The 20,145-nt window shown below is 41.3% G+C and overlaps 2 protein-coding genes across 5 annotated transcripts; one reads left to right on the forward strand and one right to left on the reverse strand.

Moving 5' to 3' along the window:
• On the forward strand, window positions 1–6,274 carry LOC116391901 (zinc finger protein ubi-d4-like). 3 transcript variants are annotated; one of them, XM_031862891.1, is made up of 11 exons: window positions 1–47; window positions 1,799–1,959; window positions 2,174–2,329; window positions 2,479–2,672; window positions 2,901–2,993; window positions 3,087–3,171; window positions 3,644–3,778; window positions 4,317–4,448; window positions 4,588–4,700; window positions 5,403–5,484; window positions 5,910–6,274. In XM_031862891.1, exons 1-11 carry the CDS (start codon window positions 16–18, stop codon window positions 5,993–5,995), a joined length of 1,269 nt encoding a protein of 422 aa, XP_031718751.1. In that variant the 5' UTR covers window positions 1–15; the 3' UTR covers window positions 5,996–6,274. The 3 variants fall into 3 exon arrangements, with proteins under 3 accessions (XP_031718751.1, XP_031718753.1, XP_031718754.1); XM_031862893.1 differs by having other exon boundaries at window positions 2,174–2,281; window positions 2,476–2,672; XM_031862894.1 differs by having other exon boundaries at window positions 2,174–2,281.
• Window positions 6,275–9,419: 3,145 nt separating this feature from the next.
• Window positions 9,420–19,446, reverse strand: slc24a6a (solute carrier family 24 member 6a). 2 transcript variants are annotated; one of them, XM_031862899.1, is made up of 17 exons: window positions 18,932–19,446; window positions 18,587–18,685; window positions 16,628–16,704; window positions 16,419–16,493; window positions 15,663–15,747; window positions 14,680–14,783; window positions 14,450–14,524; window positions 14,031–14,056; window positions 13,882–13,935; window positions 13,585–13,721; window positions 13,207–13,295; window positions 11,784–12,051; window positions 11,441–11,607; window positions 11,231–11,345; window positions 10,916–11,028; window positions 10,502–10,567; window positions 9,420–10,246 (listed from the first exon to the last, which is right to left on the reverse strand). In XM_031862899.1, exons 1-17 carry the CDS (start codon window positions 19,038–19,040, stop codon window positions 10,136–10,138), a joined length of 1,770 nt encoding a protein of 589 aa, XP_031718759.1. In that variant the 5' UTR covers window positions 19,041–19,446; the 3' UTR covers window positions 9,420–10,135. The 2 variants fall into 2 exon arrangements, with proteins under 2 accessions (XP_031718759.1, XP_031718758.1); XM_031862898.1 differs by having other exon boundaries at window positions 13,126–13,295.
• Between the last annotated feature and the right edge of the window lie 699 nt (window positions 19,447–20,145).

Genomic DNA, 20,145 nt, shown 5'->3' on the forward strand with positions numbered 1-20,145 from the left:
CCGCAATAAGCAAACATGGCGGCGGCCGTCGACAGTGTTGTGAAAGTGTAAGTTTACCTTTTATTTGTTGTGAGAATAAAACGAGCAGCCAGACAGAGTTGAATCTATAAATTGATCAATCATCATGTTACTACAGGGTGCTGAAAACTGTAGCGTTAAACATCGCATCCTTAATCTTCAGTACAATGTTTGTCCCGAGAGAATATCGTTACACTGAGCTAATGTTAGCTTGTTAGCTGTGGGCAAATAGACTTGAGGCGAACCCATTGTGGAGCCGTAATTTAGTCATTACTTCTTTCTAACATAGCCACATGGGTATGTTAAAGGTGGGTTTGCACACAATATATCCGAACTGTTGCTAGCCAGCCGCCTGCAGGTAAATAAGAGCGTTATTTTAGCAGTAACCTGTCAGGTTGGCGGGTGCTTTGTTGTGACGAGAGGCTTGCTAACAATCAACCTTTTGTTCTGACGTCCCTCCATCGGTACTGATGTTGTTGTGCGTTGTAGTGAAGCCAGGCTTCGTCGATGTGTGCTTGCTGTTAATACATGTAGCGATAGTACAGTCCTGAGAGCAGGCTGCTTATTACAATGCGACAGATTGGTTCGAGAACAAATGCTGTATTTGTGAGGAACGGCGGCACTCACTCGTTCACCATATGGTGATTATTCATTCTAGTTGCGTTACAACGAAAATGGCTGCCCTATTATAATGTGTGATCATGTTAAATGATAGAAATATCAAAGTGGTGGAAGTGAGAGTCATGAATTACGCTTCTACATGCACACAAAGTAACAGTCGGTTGTCTAGAAACACTGCAGTGATGACAGCTTAATACTGTCTTAATATAAGTTAACACACAAAGGAGACCCTTCAGACGGTTTTTATGTTCTCAGCAACGTGGTCAATTGTTCACTTTAATTTGATGTTTTTCTGGGTCAATGTATTAAAATCACCCAAAGTGTATAGCCTACTGGTGTTGCACTCACATTTATATCCCCACAGTGGCTCAACTGACTTTTACCATTCAAACTGCATTTGAAGCATCCGCCCCCTTCATTCTTTTGCATTTTCAACAGCAAAGATGGCTCTTACTAATCCCTTTATAATGTTAGTTTATAGCACAAGACACACATGCCCTGGGAACATGGGTATGATCCGGTGCAGTGTGTGTGTGATCACATAGTTTAGGTTACTGCGACACATAACCATTCAAGAAAATGTGTTTTCATGTGAACATAACTTTCATTGTGAATGTGTCCCCTTTTCACTTAAGTGTAGTGTTGGCCAGGCTGATATTGGCTTATTGCATCTATATAATTATCTGTTTGTATGTTGGCAGATTTGTAGCAAGAAATTGTTAGAAAGATATTTATTTAAGTAAAAACAGTGTTGCCTAGTTGTTTGCCCTGAGGGGAATTAAAAGTTTATATTTTAATTGAGAAATGTCTCACTAAGTGCATGCCTTGGTAATTGTTTCTTTAAAAAAAAAAAAAAGACGGTAATCTTTATGAAGAAGACAGTCTTGAATTCGATGCATTTGAGAGCTCCAGAAAAAGAAATAAAACTTGAACACAACAAGGCCATTTTAAGATTGTAAAGATAGTGTGGATTGCATACGTGTGAGAATGCAGAGACAGTTATAGATACTACTTGCATATATTACATTGTAGCTCAACTGTGTTTCATTTACACTGTTTTATTATTTTAAAGCTTAATTTGCAATATTTATCCATCAATGATTATTATTATCGTAATCTGTGTTATTTGACTTATCAGTGTTCAACTTTCTCACTCCAGGCTGGGAGAGCAGTATTACAGAGACGCCATGGAGCAGTGTCATAGTTACAACGCTCGCTTGTGTGCTGAGCGCAGCATCCTCATGCCTTTCCTGGACTCTCAGACTGGTGTCGCCCAGTCCAACTGTTACATCTGGATGGAGAAGAGACACCGGAGTGCAGGTATATAATGAGTGTGGAATGATAATTTAATACTGCCATTAATTGACTTTCAGTTCACTTTTTAAATTTAAATTTGCACTGTACTTTTAGCATGCTGTCTGTACAAAAAACACACCGTTCAATACACAAAAGGGGAGTTATAAGTGCCACAGATCACACCGAAACATACTCCGCCTGCTGCTTCTTCTATATTTGCGGTTCTGTGTGTCATCAGGTGTCGCTCCGGGGCAGCTGTACACTTACCCAGCCCGTCGTTGGAGAAAGAAACGCCGCTCTCATCCACCGGAGGACCCCCGCTTGGCCTTCCCGCCTCTCAAAGCAGGTATCACTATTGGTGGAACATCCTGTCTCCCATCACAAAAACAGTCACGTGGGTTCATTCATCCTCATAGAATTTTGTAAATATATTTAGTAAATATCTGTTCGTATTTAATTGTCACAGGAGGATCCTCTGTCTGGTTCTGTGTTCATATCATGGCAATGCATGTTTTACCGTTTTGCTTGGTGTGTGTTCAGCAGATGTGGAGGTGAATCTGAAGCGTGATGCGTTGGGGGCAGTGGATGGCAGCAGTCTGGAGGCCCTACTGAAGGGGGAGCCCCTTGACAGGAGGAGCGGGGTGTCGGACATTCGAGGCCCCGAGGATGACTCGGCAGCTGTGGAGCCTCCGGCCACCTCGGCGACCACTCACACGTCCTCTGGGCGTGTCCGCAAGGTGCAGCTCAAAGCCGGCTTAACACTCCTGTTTTCTGCCAATGCAACTGCTATTCAGTAACTTGTATGACAAGGTTGTTGCTAAAGCACAGGACAAAGAACAGGGATGGATTTAGATTGTATTACAAGGTCTTCCCAAGCATTGAACTCTAAATGTTAGGAAAGTACAGTAATGAAGAGTTCATAAATTCAATACAGTGAGATCTAATCCAGAACCTTCTCACTGCAGAGAGTCTTGGACCACGACGACTACTTGGACGACCTGGATGATGAAGACTTTGAGGATGAGACCCCGAAGAGACGAGGCAAGAGCAAGTCCAAGGTAAGTGCCTCATCTTTTTCTGCAGTCAGTTCCCCGTGGGATTGATGTTTCAGTAGTGTACAAAACGTGTCAACTGTTGAATGGGTTCTATAGGGGCGCAGCGACAAGAACGGCAAGAAGAAACAAGAGGCTGCGGCTGCAGCACTGGAGGAGAGGGAAAAACCGTACGCCTGCGACAGTGAGTTTCTTTCAATGCAATGTCCGTGTGTCATGCATGTCAGCAAGAGAGGCTTTTGCATTTTACCCTGAAAGACAAAAACGAGCCCTTTGCCATGCATGGTGCGATGTGAAAGACCCCGTCTGGAACTTAAGTTTGACAGCATAGAAATGTAAAAAGTCCAAATGCGTTGTTTTACTTCCTGAGATGCCGCTCCGTGTGTGCTCTGTAACTTCCTGCTGGCCACATCAAACTGTGCAAATGCTCACCTCCGCTGTATGAATTGCCTACTAGCACGTTAGCCAAATATTGAAGTTGAAAAAAATTGAAAATAAAGCCGGTTGTCGGTCGATTAACAGCATAGTTTTATGGTTCCATCTTGGGCCTTTTTTTGGACGGTAGTTAGAATTAGCCACCATCACTGTAACACTTTTGTATGACCGTGTGTGTGTGTGTGTGTGTGTGTGTGTGTGTGTGTGTGTGTGTGTGTCAGTCTGTGGGAAGCGCTACAAGAACCGCCCTGGACTGAGCTACCACTATACACACTCTCACCTGGCCGAGGAAGAGGGCGAGGACCGCGAGGAGATCGAGGCACCACCCACTCCTCGCCAGCCTGAGGAGCAGAAGAGTGAGTCACTCTCTAGTGCTGAGAGAGAGACAGAGAGAGCATGTGTGTGTTTGTACAAGGGAAGTCTCTCTCTCATTCTTTTGTCTTTTTATATTATTTTGTTTTACACCTTTTTTCACTTTTTGATTTTCATGTTTTTAAATCCCAAGTTTGGGATTAGACTCAGTGTTCCTGACTGAAACATGCTTGCACAGTTGGGATTCCTGTCTTCTTTTTTAAGCATATCATTCATATTTTTAATTTCTTTCCTCCAACATATCCATCGCATTGCTGTTTTTGTTTTGTGCACCCAACATCGTGTTAGCAAATCCATTCAACACGTGCGTTTTGTCAGTTGTCAGTCGTTCATTTGTTTGGATCATGAGCATGAACAAGTTTGTCTCTGCTTTAAAGTTTAAAATATTTAATTTATAATCTGCATTTTACTACCGTCAGACCAACAGCTACATGTTCATCTGGAAGAAGATAGTGGTATTCATCCTCAATTTAGAGTGTTTTAAGGTGCACTGAATGGTTTCTTCACTCGTTCTCCTCTCAGCTACTAAGAAGGGTCCCAATGGGCTGGCACTGCCCAACGATTACTGTGACTTCTGTCTGGGAGACTCCACTTTAAACCAGAAGACTGGCCAATCAGAGGGGCTGGTGTCCTGCTCCGACTGTGGACGCTCAGGTATGACCTGGACATGTCTCTCTCGTTATTAATTGACTGTTCACTCAGTGCCCAATAGTTACTGTTGCTATGCCTGTCGAGTTTTCTGTTCTTGCTTCTTCCGTGACAACATCTCTCCCACGTCCTCTCCTTCCGGCAGGCCACCCGACATGCTTGCAGTTCACGCCGGTGATGATGGCGGCAGTGAAGACCTACCGCTGGCAGTGCATAGAGTGCAAGTGCTGCAATGTTTGCGGCACCTCAGAGAACGATGTAAGCCCCTTTTTATGTATACACACTTGACAACATTTCTCCCTTGTCTCGTCCTTCCTGCAGGTCATGTATGCATGCATGCACACATGTATACATGCAGCTGACATGAAGGAAACACTGGCCTAGCCCACTTTCCGCTCTCTGTGATCACCTACGCTTTGTTTTAATGCAGCGTTAGTTTGGACAGAGGGCAGACATGGAGAGAAAATGGTGCTTTTTCTAAAGTTTATGGACATATTGTCAGTGTCTCTCACTTGCCTTGTTTACTGATTTAGTTGTCGAACGTTACTGATGTAGGTCTGATTAATATCTGGCCATGTGACTGTTAAACATGAAGCAAAACCGGCAACAAGATTACAGCAAGTTGGTTACCAACAGAAATACAGACTAATTGGATATGCTAAATATTGCACCATCCCTTCACTGCCACTACAAGATTTCAATCTCATTTTCATTGTAAAACTGCACCCAAGATTGTACACCAGACTCCTCAAATATAATGAGATTAGTTATTGTAAGTGAAAATGAAATGTCTACATTTTAGAATACAATGAAATTCAGAATCGTTAAGTTAATTATCACAAGCACTGCAGCTCTCAGCCAAAGTTTTCTTCACGAACACAACGGTCTCCCTTCCTCTGCTTGTCTGATGTTCTCTTCCTGTCTAATCAGTGGACTGAACAGGATGTTGTGTTTTTGTAGGACCAACTGCTGTTCTGTGATGACTGTGACCGAGGCTACCACATGTACTGTCTAAGTCCCCCCATGACTGAACCACCGGAGGGTAAGCTGATACTGCAGAAGTTAACCGACTCGAAGGACATGTTGTTATACATCCCTGATGTCATCACTTGGTTGAAGGCCAGTTTTACTGCCGGTTATTAACGGCTGATATTCGGTAAAAATATGCAATCGGGTGATCGGCATTAGTGCTTTTTAGTCGTTGATCACTGATAAATCCATGTTGAAATCGAGAGGAGCAGAGCTAATGTTAGTAATGTTGGCAGTAATGCGCAAACGTACCGAGGTTCCATTATGATGCGTTCAGCTCTGCTCAGTAAAAAGCATTGAGCGAAGGTAAATTATAATGTTATCATGATTTGTTTAAATGCAACCACTGGTGTAGAAATACACTATCAGTCAAGCGTATTTATTTGTTGAGTCTATTTAGGAGTAAACCTGGCCTCACTGTGTTTATATTGCGTACAGGGAGCTGGAGCTGCCACCTGTGCCTGGTTCTGTTGAAGGACAAAGCCTCCATATACCAGCAGAACCAGAGCTCCACCCCCGAGTGACATCATATCAACAAGTCCCGCCCCCGATGGCAACATCTGACCTCCTCTCAGTCCAGAGCACCAGGCTCTGTCCAGATGTAGCTGAGCCAGATCGCAGATCAGCGTTAGAAGTCTTAATATCTACAGAGTCAGGGGGGGGATCAGTCAACATGGGAATCAAACTATCACTACCAACCTGCCTGCAAAACCCCCGCGGCTTGCCATCAAACACATACATATTGTGAGTATATACAGTATAGACACACACTGTCTTCTGGACTGTTACACACACACACACACACACACACACACACACACACACACACACACACACACTAGATACAGAGACGGAGAGCATGCAGTAACCGCTGTCTCCATGGGAGCTCCCAGGAGCAAACGGATTAGCCTCACAGCTAATGATCTGCACGCTTTCACACTCAAAGACACAGCGTGGACTGTCAAGACAACACAGTTTTTTTCTGCCAAAATATCTATTTTTACTCCCTGAATGCGGGAGAAAGATAAAAAAAATCACCACTTATACGGTCGAGGAATATTATTATTATTATTATTATTATTATTATTATTACTACTATTGTTATTGTTCTGGTTACTAGTGGACTTTTGTAGTGGCATTTGTTTGTGTACTTTTGTCTGATCCATTGGAGCGTAAATCTGTTAAAGAGGTGTCAGTGCCAAGGTCCACCATCGTAAGAAATGCACACAACAATTACCCATGGAGTTTATCATAATCACGTCAGCCATCTTTGTTTCATTTTAAATCAGTGGGACAAGATGGTAAAAAGAAAGTCTTCATTTTTTCCCAACAAAAAACTTTGGCTTTGACTCGTTAAGCTGTTAGCACAACATCTTTGGCCTTGCTTCTTTAGGGTTGCACCAAAACCAACTTATCATCTTTGATTCTGTTACTGGTTTGATCAGTTACTTTAAGCAAACACTATACAACAGAACATAATAATGTAAGTTGGGCTCAGAAACATTTAGTGAAATGCCTGTCTTCAATGTTATTTCTCCAGCAGACAGAGCTAACATTCTCTTATTTTGAAAAACATGGCTTTTAATAAGTCAGATAGTTCTGTTCCTTTTTTGGAGGAAACTGACCAATACAGGAAACTAGTAAACATAAAGGTGCATCCTTTTCTCAAAGATGTTTTGTGCTAGCTTTGAAAACAGTTTTGCAGTGACATCATCCTTCACAAGTCAACATCTGCTGTTAAACTGATGACACAGAATCATTTATAGACGTAGCTGCTTTCATCATTTGTCACACTGAGGCAGATTTGCATGCAGATTGCCCTGTATGAATGCACACACACACTCACACCACAAATGTTTCTTTTTTGTTGTGCCTTTTTTCTTTTTTTTACATTTTATATTACCTGATATTCCATTGGTATTGGGGAGTTTTTTCTAGTAGAATTTTGTAAAGTCTATGGTATAGCAAACACTTCAATATAGCTCCTAATGCATTCTATGTACTGTATTGACTTTTTCTATTTTTGTTATGACTGTGACATGTTTGAATTTATTTGATTATTCTGATATGTCAGACCTCCATTCTGAGTATTTGTAAAATTATGTACTTTGTTGTACTATTTTTATTTTTTACATTTCTTTGGTATCAAAGCCAATTTAGCCTGACTGAAATAAAATCACTTTGAATTACATGCTCGTATTTGTTTTACACAATAATACATATTTTCCTGCTGGAATTGCATAATGTAGTTGACATACATTTTGATTTCCTTCAACTCAAAACAGAAGAGATGTGCTGCTGCAAATATTTAGTTTTACATAGAATTATACTACATCTTATTATTACCTTTTCCACTAGTCCTTTCTCATAAGTCATAGCCGTCTGCACTGCAGATTACTTGGTGTTAACGTATTGTGTTGCTTCTGTGGTGGGGGGGGTTTTAAGCAATTCTTAAGTACCAAGGCTGTTCACACAGGAAAATGTGACAAACACAGGAAATGGAGCGGTTATTCACAGCTGTGAAATGTTTCTTAAAATGGATGGTGATTGACAACCCTCAACGAAAACAGAAGTATAAATATGAAATCTTTGGAAAAGCATCTTGAGGTTCAAGACTGTCCGCTGGTACACCTATTGTAACATTTCTTGATGGTACAAAACAGATTCTTTCTATACTAAGAGCAAAAATGGTGTACTATAAGAAGTAGAATACGTTACATATTGTATAATGTATACAGTCAGCATACAGAGTGCAATGACCATTCGTTATGTGTCAAGAAAGTTGAATGATCGATGTTTATCGTGCGTGTGTCTCGGCTTCAGCACCTGGACAGCTCCCTGTACCCAGCCAGCTGAAGGCGGTGTAGCTGTCCACAGTGCTGAAGTACTAAAGGTAATAGCTCTGTGTCTCCGAACTACATTACAGTAGTCTGTAAACGCACCATGTTATACTATTGCACCATTTCCTAAAACCACAGAACTTGTATTTTCATCCCATGAATTATATTGATAGCAAGCACTGTGCTCCACATTTGGAACAATTATTAATATCTGTGGCGCAACCACAATACACGTATATACAACTTCTGAAAAACTAGTAGTATAGTATGCCATAAAAGTGCCATAAAAAATGAGTAGTTTAGCATGTCGAAAGAAGTTATAATATTGTATATAAAAAAACAAGTCTAAAAAAAGTCATAAATAAATCCTAGTATTGCCTGTCAAAAATGTATAAGAAAAAGTCATAGTATAGTATGATGTCAAAATCTCACGAAAAAAGTCATAGTAAGTTGCCGGTCCCGGTCCAACGACAGAAAATGAGGACCTCGAGGATCATTCATCTGCGGATCTTGCTGTTGTTGGGGAAAATACAAATTTTTATAGTTTCAATCAAATATAGTTTCGTCAAAATCTCATGAAATAACTTATGGTGTAATATGTTGAAAAAATTCATAAAAAAGTAATTGTATGTGGAAAAAACAAATCATAGTATGTTATTTTGAAAAAAATCATAAAAGTTATACTCATTTTCTAGTTAAGTCATAAAAAAGCCAGGGTATAGTATGTCGAAATAAGTAATTAAAAAGTCATAGTTATAAAAGTCAAAATATAGTATGTCGAAAAAAAGTCCTAAAAAAGTCCTAAGATAGTATGTTAATGCTTGTGCTGCTACCTAACCTAGCTCAGCATTTTAATGTGGAAGTGAGATGAAAAAGACATTTTGTTCATGTGTACACTTTTGGATTTCACTGTTCAGCTGTAAGTTTCAAAAGTTTTCTATCTAGACCCCCCTTGGGGTTAGGGTTCACTGCGTATGCCTTACATGTTATTTGTTTTCCTTTAATTTGGTTGTTAAATACAAGACACATTTCATAGTGTATGCTTTGGTTTGATGTTTTTTTGGTCGTCTTATTCTCGTTTTACTTATAAGCGCAAGTTAAAGCAATTTACAGAAGACATAAGCAAAACCTCACAGAACACAATATTTTATTTCACTCAACAACACACACTCAAGGACTCTCTCCAAACACAGACATTCATAAACACATTGCCTTCGTTCCAGCACAGAAATACCACCTCTGTGCTGAGAAGCTTTGAGGAAAGAGAGGGGGGGAGGGGAGGGGGCAAGACAACAGCGGCTTTGTGCAATTATCTGGAGCGTGATGATCAGCCATGCTTTGCTGGTTACAACCACAGACACAAAGGCGTGAAACTCAACATTAAACTTTACATAAAATAACTTCAAGTACTGAGAAGCAACTACATAACTGTATATGTGTAATCATCTGGTCATTGAGGTTACTCGTGGCAGTCATAACATATGAATAAGTTACACACATTGGGGTTTCTTATAGAATATTTGTTTCAGAATACAAATACAATACTTTATAAATTTGTTTGCGAGACCAGTTGGGTCTGATTACACAAAATCTGGGCTGGAGGTACAAAACCATGTAAAATACTTGTTTATCAAAGGTAAACAATGTAGCTTTTTAGGCAGCCGGTGTCGAAGTAACACTGCTCAAACATGTGAAATGAAAATTCATCCGTCCGTACGTCTGATAACGGCAGCGGTGAAGCAGGAGAACAAGTCGGACATCTTGTTCATGCGTCCTGTTGTATGACTCCTGTACGTGAGTGAGCATGGGGAGGGTGCATGCCCTTTACAAACTCTCGAAGCCGACGGCGCAGAGGAGGAAGATGGCGTAGAGCAGTATGAGACAGAGTCCCAGCCTGCGGTCCAACCTCCAGCTGTTCAGATGGACACACAGGACCTGAGAAAGTAATGGACGGAAAGACGGAGAGCTTCATTTCCTTTGCACTGCCTGAAATATAATTCTCTGAGTTTGAAAACAGAGACAAGGGCACTCAGGCCTAGACAGGAAAAATACAAGACGGAATGATTGGTGAAGAAAAACAGGCAGCAGATGTTGGTGCAGACTTTGTTTACTCAGGTTACAATCTAAGAAATAAGATGATTTAACTGAATTTGAACAACAATGATCAGAAAGGATGGGGATCTAACTCACAGTGAGTATGACGGAGGCCAACAGAAGAATCACTGAGTATACCAGGCCTTTGCTGTTGATTGTCACCTAAAAAACAGAGATGACAAAGCATTAACATGTTGAGAAATGATACAATCTGTGTTCATTCAAGGTGTTGTATCAATACAGAACACATCAATACAAATACATCAGTGCAGTAATTTACTTTATTTTGGCCTCCACTACGTTCACGTTTAAAGGCATCTTCATTTCTTCTTTGAAATGCTGAGCAATATGCAGATATGAGATATATTTTAGAAAAGTATTTTTTTTATATATGAGTCAAGAGTTGACAAGGGGGAGAGACGGGATAACCAATATGATATTGTTATGTTATTAAGATCATGGGTCAAGTCAGCTGTATAAGACATCAATCAGGTAAACTCTTGGGGTTACCACTGATCCGTAGCTGACGACGATAGTCCTCAGTGCCCAGGGGAAGCCCAGGCCCAGCAGCACATCAAAGATATTACTGCCAATGGAATTGGACACAGCCATGTCGCCCATCCCTGCAACAATTTGACATACACACAATACAACTTTGTGAAATTTAAGAAGTGCGAAGGCATTCAAATAACATCCAATCAGTTTTCTGTCAAAAGTGTGCTTGTGAATGCGATTTAGTTTTGTAACATAGTCAAATGTGTAAAAAAGCTAGGTGGTATACATGATTCAACAATGTAAATATGTGCTGAGACACTTTAAACACACCTTGTCGGGCGACAATGAGGCTTGCCATACAGTCCGGGACACTGGTGCCGGCTGCCAGAAACGTGATGCCCATGATGACTTCTGGAATTCCAAGTGTGTAGCTGATTATGGTCACCTAGACAGAGACACAGAGGGAAGAGGCTGTGTATATTTATGCGTGTGTGTGTGTGTGTGCATGCAAGCATGCTGATGCATTGCTGTGTTTCTTACCATCCAGACCATGAGGTAAGAGTAGATGGCTATCCAGAGCGTGGAGGACAGGAAGGTGAGCAGGTACCAGCGCTCCCATTGCGGCAGGTTACAGTTGGGGATGGTGAAGTGAAGCAGGACGCTCAAGGGCCAAGAGAGCAGCCACTTCAGACGCACACACCAACCATCTGAAGGAATTATGAAAACACACCCACACACACACACATGTGCACACAAGTTTCTCCACAGGGATCACTACAGATTCATCCAAACTTATTCATGTGGCATGGCTTGATAATCTTAGTATCATCCCTTTTTAATGAGCTTTTTAATGTGTGAGTGTCTGATTTCATTCACCACTCACCTGGCAGGACGAAGGGTTCGAAAGGAGTGTTCTCCTCCTCTCCTTCCTCCTGCTCTTCCTCTTCCTCCTCTTCCTCTTTAGGCTGCACTCCACCGCCCGTCTCCCCCCCGGTCTCTTTACCCTCCTCCTTATCTTCCTCAAGCGGCTGCCTGTCTCCCTCCGACGCCGTCCCGTTCTCCCTCCCCCACGGCCCGTTAGCACCGAAACCTTCCTCCCCCGAAGCTTCCCCCTCCTCCGGCCCCCCCTGGGACCGAATCAGCCTCTGCCTCTGTTGGGTGGGGAGGGAGTGAGGGTTAAGTCAGAGAAAAGAAAGAAGGAAATTAAAAGAGAAGAAATCAAAATTAAATGAGAAAGAAATTAATCTGACTGTAGCACAGCCAGGCATGTCCTCACATTCACCAGAGCGGATTTGGTAAGCAGCGATCTGGGGCATGGCACAGAGCAGGGGCAGCAGGGGAAGTCACACTTTAATTTGGTACTGGAAATGGCAAGCACACATGCAGGAGAGCCTAGAGAGCGAGGAAGCCAATTTTGAAGATTGAGTTCTTGTCTGCTTTTGTGGGTTAATATTATGCATTAGGGAGCAGTCTGTGTGTTTGTTTGTTTTGTGGCAGCAAATAGGATGTTGTTTGATAATATGACATAAAAAAAATGAATCTCATCTTTCTGTCTAACTGCAAAACTCCTGTGCACAAGCTGCGCTGTGATTAGTATCCATATAGCAATTAAAAACATAATTACCATAAACACCACCACCAAGCTGAAATGGTAGCCTCTAAACGCACACAGACTTTTCTTTCAGTACAAGTGGAGATAAGCTGAAAGAGTTCTCATAATGGCAGATTGTGGGAGGATTGAAAAGTCACTGAGATCGGCTGTTTCTTTCAATAAGTCCATATAATGCCACGCGTTGCTGTCTGCTAGTTCAGCATTTCCCACGCATTGTAACCTGTATGGATACTACTAACTCTGAAACACACATTTCTCAATATATATACATTGAAATTAAACATAGCAAAGGCCCCGAAAACTAAATTTGGGCCGTTATTTTACAACTCATATAAGATTTAATGGTGCAACACAATTTAGTAAAGACACTATTAAGTAGTTAGTAGCGACTAAGAGAGGCCTTTACAACCACTGGAGCAGTTCAGGTACACAAGCGTGAGTGCAGTGTTCCTTCATTAAATATACTGTAATTTGGCCAATATGACCCTGCTTATTTGACAGTGATATATTACTTTTTAAAATGTTGCTCATGCACATTTAAATACCCACCAACCTAGCCGAAAACACGGCGGAACTTGACGTTATGTGAAGGGTGCAAGCAAGTACAGTGTACCTCGTTGATGACCATGCGTGCTGCCATGCGCAGGCGGGTGAAGGGGGGGAAATACGGGGTGATGAGAAGGCGGAGGCTTGCCTCTGAGAAGGAGAGCTGGTGGGGATGCAGGTTCAGCATCTCATCCACCATCACCACCCCTGAGTCCTGGCCGGCCACCACACATGATTCTGGGGGCGGATGGAAGTTAGCAGGAGATATCAGTGGAAAAGAGAGGATAGTTTAATAAGACAGCAGACAAACAAGAACACAAAGAGTACAGAGTGGAGAAAAATCTTGTCCATCAATGTGGTCTCGTTCTATTTCAGCCTGTTGGAAATCCACAGGGCAACAAAAATGGGTTTGACTGTCAGCCTTAAATGTGTCACTGGGTCTGCTGAATGCTGCTTAGAGACTGAGGGGCCATTTTGTCATGTTTTGAACGTTCACATTCACACGTGCATACACAAGGTCCAGCACCTGGCTTCAGCGGTACCATGTCGTTGTCACAGTCTCCAATATTTCCGACTGCAGTGGTCCGTCGTAGGCTACTCAGACATGGTTGACCTGCCCTGGTGCAGTGTCTCTCTACCAGGCTGCACAGAGATCTGTTGAACCTACACACACACACACACACACACACACACACACACACACACACACACACACACACACACACACACACACACACAGATGTCGTGTCTTCAGGAGGTATAGAGCGTGTGGTGGCTTGATTACAGCAGGATGTAAATGTGAGAGGAATAAAAAGAGACTCACTTCATGATGATTATGTATAGTCCGTACATGGACATCAGGATGATGGTCTCCCACCTGAAACATGCACACACACACACCAACAGATATTTATAAATTCGAATACATTCGTCACACTGACAATCGATTATATCCAATCAACAGAGGCTTACCACAGGACTTTGTCATCATAGATAACCTGCAAAAACAATTAAAATATACTTTAATTACATCTAAAAAAATATATATATACTTTTTCCATACCTCATCAAAGGAAAATAGAAGATTGATTAGCTAAATATCGGCTAATAAAGTTACTAGCATTAGCTCATCGCATCTTGGTTACAATTCTAAAACTAAACAAATTAAAAGGATCCTCATGAAAAAATGTTTTGATTATGTGTTTATGTAAAAAAAGCATATTACAACTGATAGGATAATGAATGAATATTGGCCTCAAATGTCCAGTTCCATCAAGCTGTAATTTTGTATGGAGCGAGTAGTTTCTCTCCACTAGTATCCGTACAAACCGTTTGTGGTAAATGTAGGAATTAAAGTAGGTGATGTCTGTGGACACTGGAGGATTTCTCACCATGATAAGCACCACGATGGACAGGATGTAGAAGACAGCATCACGGAACAAAGGCCACCAGCTCAGAGAGATGGGCTGGAAAGAGACACACAATGTACATTTTCATTCGTGAAATCAAGCATATTGAGATGAGATGATGTCATCATATTTAAAAAAAAAGCTTGAAAAACATCCATTGGCTTTTAGGTCTGAAAAAGTGATATTATTCCTCCTTTTCGCTTTCGCTGTACCTGTCCAGAGAAGATGCCACAGAGGCCGATGATGACCAGGATGTTAAAGACAGCTGATCCCACGATAGTTCCCACACCCACGTCTCCTTTTGTAATAAACACCCCTAAGAACACAGAACAGGAAAAAAGCCATGAATCATCAGAAAAAATGTATTTAATGTGGTTGTCTGAAATGAATAAATGCTGTATTGTATTTCCCAAGCATACATAAATGTGTTAAAGTTAGACATAATGTCTCTCACCCTTGAACAGAAATATTGCATCTTGGGTTCATAACCAGACGCTGTGCGGATATCTTTTATCTTATGCTACTCATGTGGAATATTCACTGCAATATTGCCTAAAGCCATTCCAATACTTATGAAAGCCAGCCTTTCTTCTTTTGAGAATAAAATAGATTACGTAAGAGGCAATATATGACAAAGTGTCCTTAAGCCACATGGATTCAGAAGCAAAGGTTTCATTCTTACAAATTACAACAATATATCTGTTTTAATAAAATGTATCTGTGTCTTCTATTGAAAGTAGTATTCAGGATATATCCCCCATAGTGTTCCAGTGTCGATGCGATGGTTTCTGTCTGTTTTGTATCTGGGCCAAAGCTTACAAACACTCTGGAAACCTTTGATTTCATCAATGCCTGGATTAACGAAAGAAAAATCTAAATTTCTGTGATTTTTCTACCAAAAGTGTATTTTTTCACATTTAAGTCCACATATATCAATACTGATTTGGAAGAAAATACTTGTGAGAACGCCTTGGCCACTGAAGTAATCCATCAAGCAAAATGAAACGTGCTCTGCTCGCCATCTTTGTTCACGTCTACTTAACGCTTTAAATCAGCGCGTCTGCCTCCGTTCCCTCGACTCCTCTCAGTCTGAACCAGGTGAAGATGTGATTGCACTTAATTGGAGAACTGATGTAGCACTCATTGGGCTGACCCATTAGAGTGAGTAATCGATGAGACGAGCGTCCATACTGACCAATCAGAGAGGTGAAGAGCTCGGGGGCGGAGCTCCCAGCTGCCATGAAGGTTGCCCCGGCAACATCCTGACTGAGGTGAAGGTTCTGGAGGAAGACGAGTTTCGACAGATTAAAAGGATGAAACTGGTGATATTCTACATGTTTCTTACTGTCAACAAACCCTAAATCAATGCTTTGATCCTACTATGTGTATCCAAAGCCTGATACAGTCTCCAAAAACGATTAAAAGCACATAAATGAGCCACACTGTTGCACTAGAGACGAACATGGCTCTGGAATTTAATTTGTCAGTCCCACATCACCCAAAACAATATTAATCCGCATTTGAAAATAGTCCCCAACAAATGCACTATTTACTCATGTTTGATTCATTTTTAATCAACACTAGACTGCATAACTGTTTAGGTGATTTTTTTTGATAAAAAAATAAACTGAGTATGTAATCTGTTATTAAAGATTTACGTCTTCAGTTCAAACAAATGTGCTTGGGACTGGGTGACAGATGGGGAAGACAGAACATACTGATATATATCTGGACTAATGCATTGTTGGTTTACTTTGTTTCGTGGGATATAAAGACTGTAAGAAAATAACTCTTCATCCTTGAAACATTAAGAGGGGAAAAAAATAAACAGGTGCTTCATTAAAAATCCCTGTTTATCTAAAAAAAACACGGAGACAACATCAGACAAACTATAGTATAAGTCCCACATGCTTTTATTTATTTATGTATTAGATGTGTCTTTAGTTCATACCTCTGATACTTTTTCCAGTGATGGCACAAAGTAAAATTCACACACAATGGCCAGCGCATGAAACATGTAGATAGCCTGTGAAATACAGGAGACACGTTATTGACCACATGGCTTATATAAACTTATATATCTGTTTGTGAGTTTAATCCAACAAAAAATGAAGCTTCCGTCATTTCAAATTCTGGCTTTCAGGCAGAGTCGATACTCACACAGAGAACATGAAGGAGTACCGCTCCCTGTCTCCTCTGCTCTGGAGTGAAGATGTCTTCAGGAAAATCACTGATAGCTGCAGAAGAGACGCACAGACACTAATGATGTATAAAAGGAGGGAAATCCCTGAACTGCAGCTGAAACGATAAGTGGATTGAGCGATTGGTTGATCCCAGAAGAATCAGTCAAAGCAAACATTTTCCAGCCTCTCAAATCAGAAGATTTGTTGCAACACACAGCGATTTAACAACCCGTTGTTTGTCAAATACCACCACTTTGACGACCTGGGAGGGAACGAGAATGGGCTGAACACCGTGAACACTGTTATTGTCTGGGGGTTACACTCCCATGTGGGGCCCAAAGGCTCTTTGCTGACGCAAAAATGGGATTATTTTTGTATCAGCCTATATATATTGTGTGATAGGAAAATGTTGAATATACCTTCAAATGTGTTGTTTATAGAGCTTTTTTCTTGGTCTTTAATCAAGAGAGTGGTCTTTCAATTCGAGAGCATGACTCATTGATTTCACTTCAGATTTTGTAATGCTTTCCTTTAACACCCGGTCCTCACTCTCAGATAGCCCCTGCTTGCAATTTGAATTCTGCTCAAACTGTACACTTGCATATTATTGTACGCCGGCAATATATTATTGCCTGCACAGATTTCATGTGCTTCAGCCCTTCTCCTCACACTTCTTCTGCTTGTGTGCTCGTAAAACATAATTTCTCAGATTTCTCCTCTGCTCTTGGATTTCCTTTGGGGGGCAATAACCCTGTCAAAATGCCCCCAACCAATGGAATACCAGATGTAGTATTGATCCTGCCTCGTTGCGGATGCATACGCTATATTTCTTATAAGGCATCTAATTTGGGTGAGTTAGACAGTGCATTGCAACCACCCTCTTTCCAACTGAGAAGAGGTGTTATGCTAGACTGCACCGTCTTTCAAAGAAGCTCAAACAAATGCAACGACTCACTGCGCCATTAAAAAAAAAAAGCTTTTGTTATGAGGCAGCTCAAAGCAACAATAACATGGAAAGTTGCCTCCCAAGTGACTTTCAGATTTACTTGTGAGTCAGGATTTATAAAACCGCCGCAACAAACATGTGAGTTAAACAAGTGTGACTAAAGTGGATGAGATCTTGCACAGAGGCAACATTGTGCAGTTAGAGGCAAACAAGCATCATGGTTGGTGATGGAGACACAGATATTGAATGATACTATGATTTAGTTTTCATATTTGTATCACCAAGAACAAGATGGTGCTCTTGAAAATAGTAATATGGTAATATGAAGACAATGTATTTGAGGCCTTGAAGTTTAATCTGTACTGTTTCCCCCACAGGGAGTTTTCTTTAGCTCAACACATGCAGCTTTATTATCTGTAATTGGCAACTAAATCTCTTCATCGCTCAGATCGTAAGATGATGTCACTGTTTCTCTCTCAGTATTTCAAACCAGCCAAATGGATCCAAGCACCACACAAGCGATGCGGGAACTACTGATGAGAGGCTACAGCAGGTCATTAGAACCGGGCAGAGGCACTTTGAACAGCTCCAGATGCACCACGACCATCCAACCACAAACTCAGCATTCAGTTTCCTAGCAACCGGGTCCCCTCAAAGGCCTAACTGTGTTTAAACATCAAGATGTGCAGAGTTGATGGATGAGGTGGAGCGGAGAGGTATAGATTGATGCACGGAGGAGATAGACTTGGATTAAACACAACGCTCTCACACACACACACTTGTGTTACTAAAATCATCACAGTATTTACGACATGAATATCCAAACCCAAACTTAAATCTAGGCCTGAAGGTCCCCAGTCCAATTCAACACACTCACAAGTGACTGTAGGTCTATTTTTGTAAGGATAAAAAAGAAGAAATCACCTTATCTCATACACACACACATACGGTATTTATACACACACACACACCCATGGTTAAATGTCTCACCAGATCTAGAAATACTGTCAGTCTTGTTGTTGTCTTCTTCTTGCTGGATGAGCTCTCTCTTGGACAAGATGTCATAATTCACAGTGGATGCGTGGGAACCTAAAAAATAGGGATTGACATATAAATACATAACTAAATATATAAGTCACTATACTGTATATCTGAGTGTTTGAGAAATACAGTAAGTTTGCCCAACTTTAACGTTTTTATTTGTGTCTACTGTGCTGCTAAAACATTCTATGGTTGTAAAAAGCTAATATTACTGCAATCTAACATTTAAATCATGTTATTTGCATGTTAAAGACAACACAAGTAACGAATCTGTGTATATTCCTTGTGAAGCACCTGTAACATCGTTGAAGTTGAAGACCCAGGCGACTGCGAGCAGAGTGACTCCACAGACGCAGAGCCGCGGGAGGAGACGCGTCTGTCTCGGTCTCCTCGGTGCCTTCATCCCGCCAGACGCCCTCGCTCGCCGGCTCTCCGCTCAGAACATGTCGCCTCCGCCGCTACACGGTCCTCCTCAAAACAGACTGGATCAAACTGGCCTCTCCTTGTTTTTACGATTTATCTTCTTTCGGCTATTTTAGCTTTGGGCTCCATCCACGATACAGGGGTATGTCTGGCGGGTTCGGCCTGTCATCAGCATCTCAGCACCGACGCAGCATCCGCACGCACGAGCTCAAACTCCAGCAGACAGACAATGAAATCATCAGCCAGCTCCGAAATAAAAAACATCTCTCGATTCAGACCGTCATCTCCTTCTCCTTCTGCCCTACATATGAAGCCCCACTTAGTGGTTCTCCGTATGGGAGGGGGTGTTTTCAAGTCACAGACAAGACCACCAGGGAGCGCCTTCAACTGGGAGGGGCGACTGGACAGCCGAGAAGGCATTGGGCGCAAATATGCACTTTCACTGGTGCATGTAATTCAAAATGTGAAAAGTAATTGTTAACATTTGTAGTGAAACTGCGAGACTCACCTGATACTAATTGATGGCCGGATCTGCTGATGCGTTAAAAAAAGTCATCAGTAATGGTCTTATTGGCAGACTGTTACTCTTAAGCTATTCCTCTAAATTGGGCAGGGAGGCTGTTCTCACCAAATAACTAAGAAGTCACCTCTTCGCGTTAGCTACACGTTATTCAAGTGGATCTTCATACAATACTCACATGGCTTCATATGCACACTGAATGATTTATTGGCTGCTGTAATTTCTCCATACTTGCCACAAAGACATCCCCGTCTAAAGCTATTTGTATGCAAGTAGAAGCCAAAGTGATCTTTCTGTGTAAATAAAAAAGAAAGTACTACAAAAGTGCAGCAAAAAATGAAGTGGACTTTTTCTAAACTTAGTACAATTTCCCTCGTTGTGCCAAAATAGGAGAAAACTGTCCGAGTATGTTTTTAATAGAGTTGAAAACGTATACATATATACAGTATATATATTATTTTCATTGATTGACTTTGGTGTAATTTAAGTCAGACGTGTGGTAGCCAGGAAGAATAGTTTCTTAAATTATACAAATGTTGTATAAAAATTGGGTTGAGCAGGATTT

The sequence above is a fragment of the Anarrhichthys ocellatus genome, unplaced genomic scaffold (assembly GCF_004355925.1).
Source record: "Anarrhichthys ocellatus isolate YVR2014 unplaced genomic scaffold, GSC_Weel_1.0 scaffold27, whole genome shotgun sequence".
In the NCBI taxonomy this organism is placed as follows: Eukaryota; Metazoa; Chordata; class Actinopteri; order Perciformes; family Anarhichadidae; genus Anarrhichthys; species Anarrhichthys ocellatus.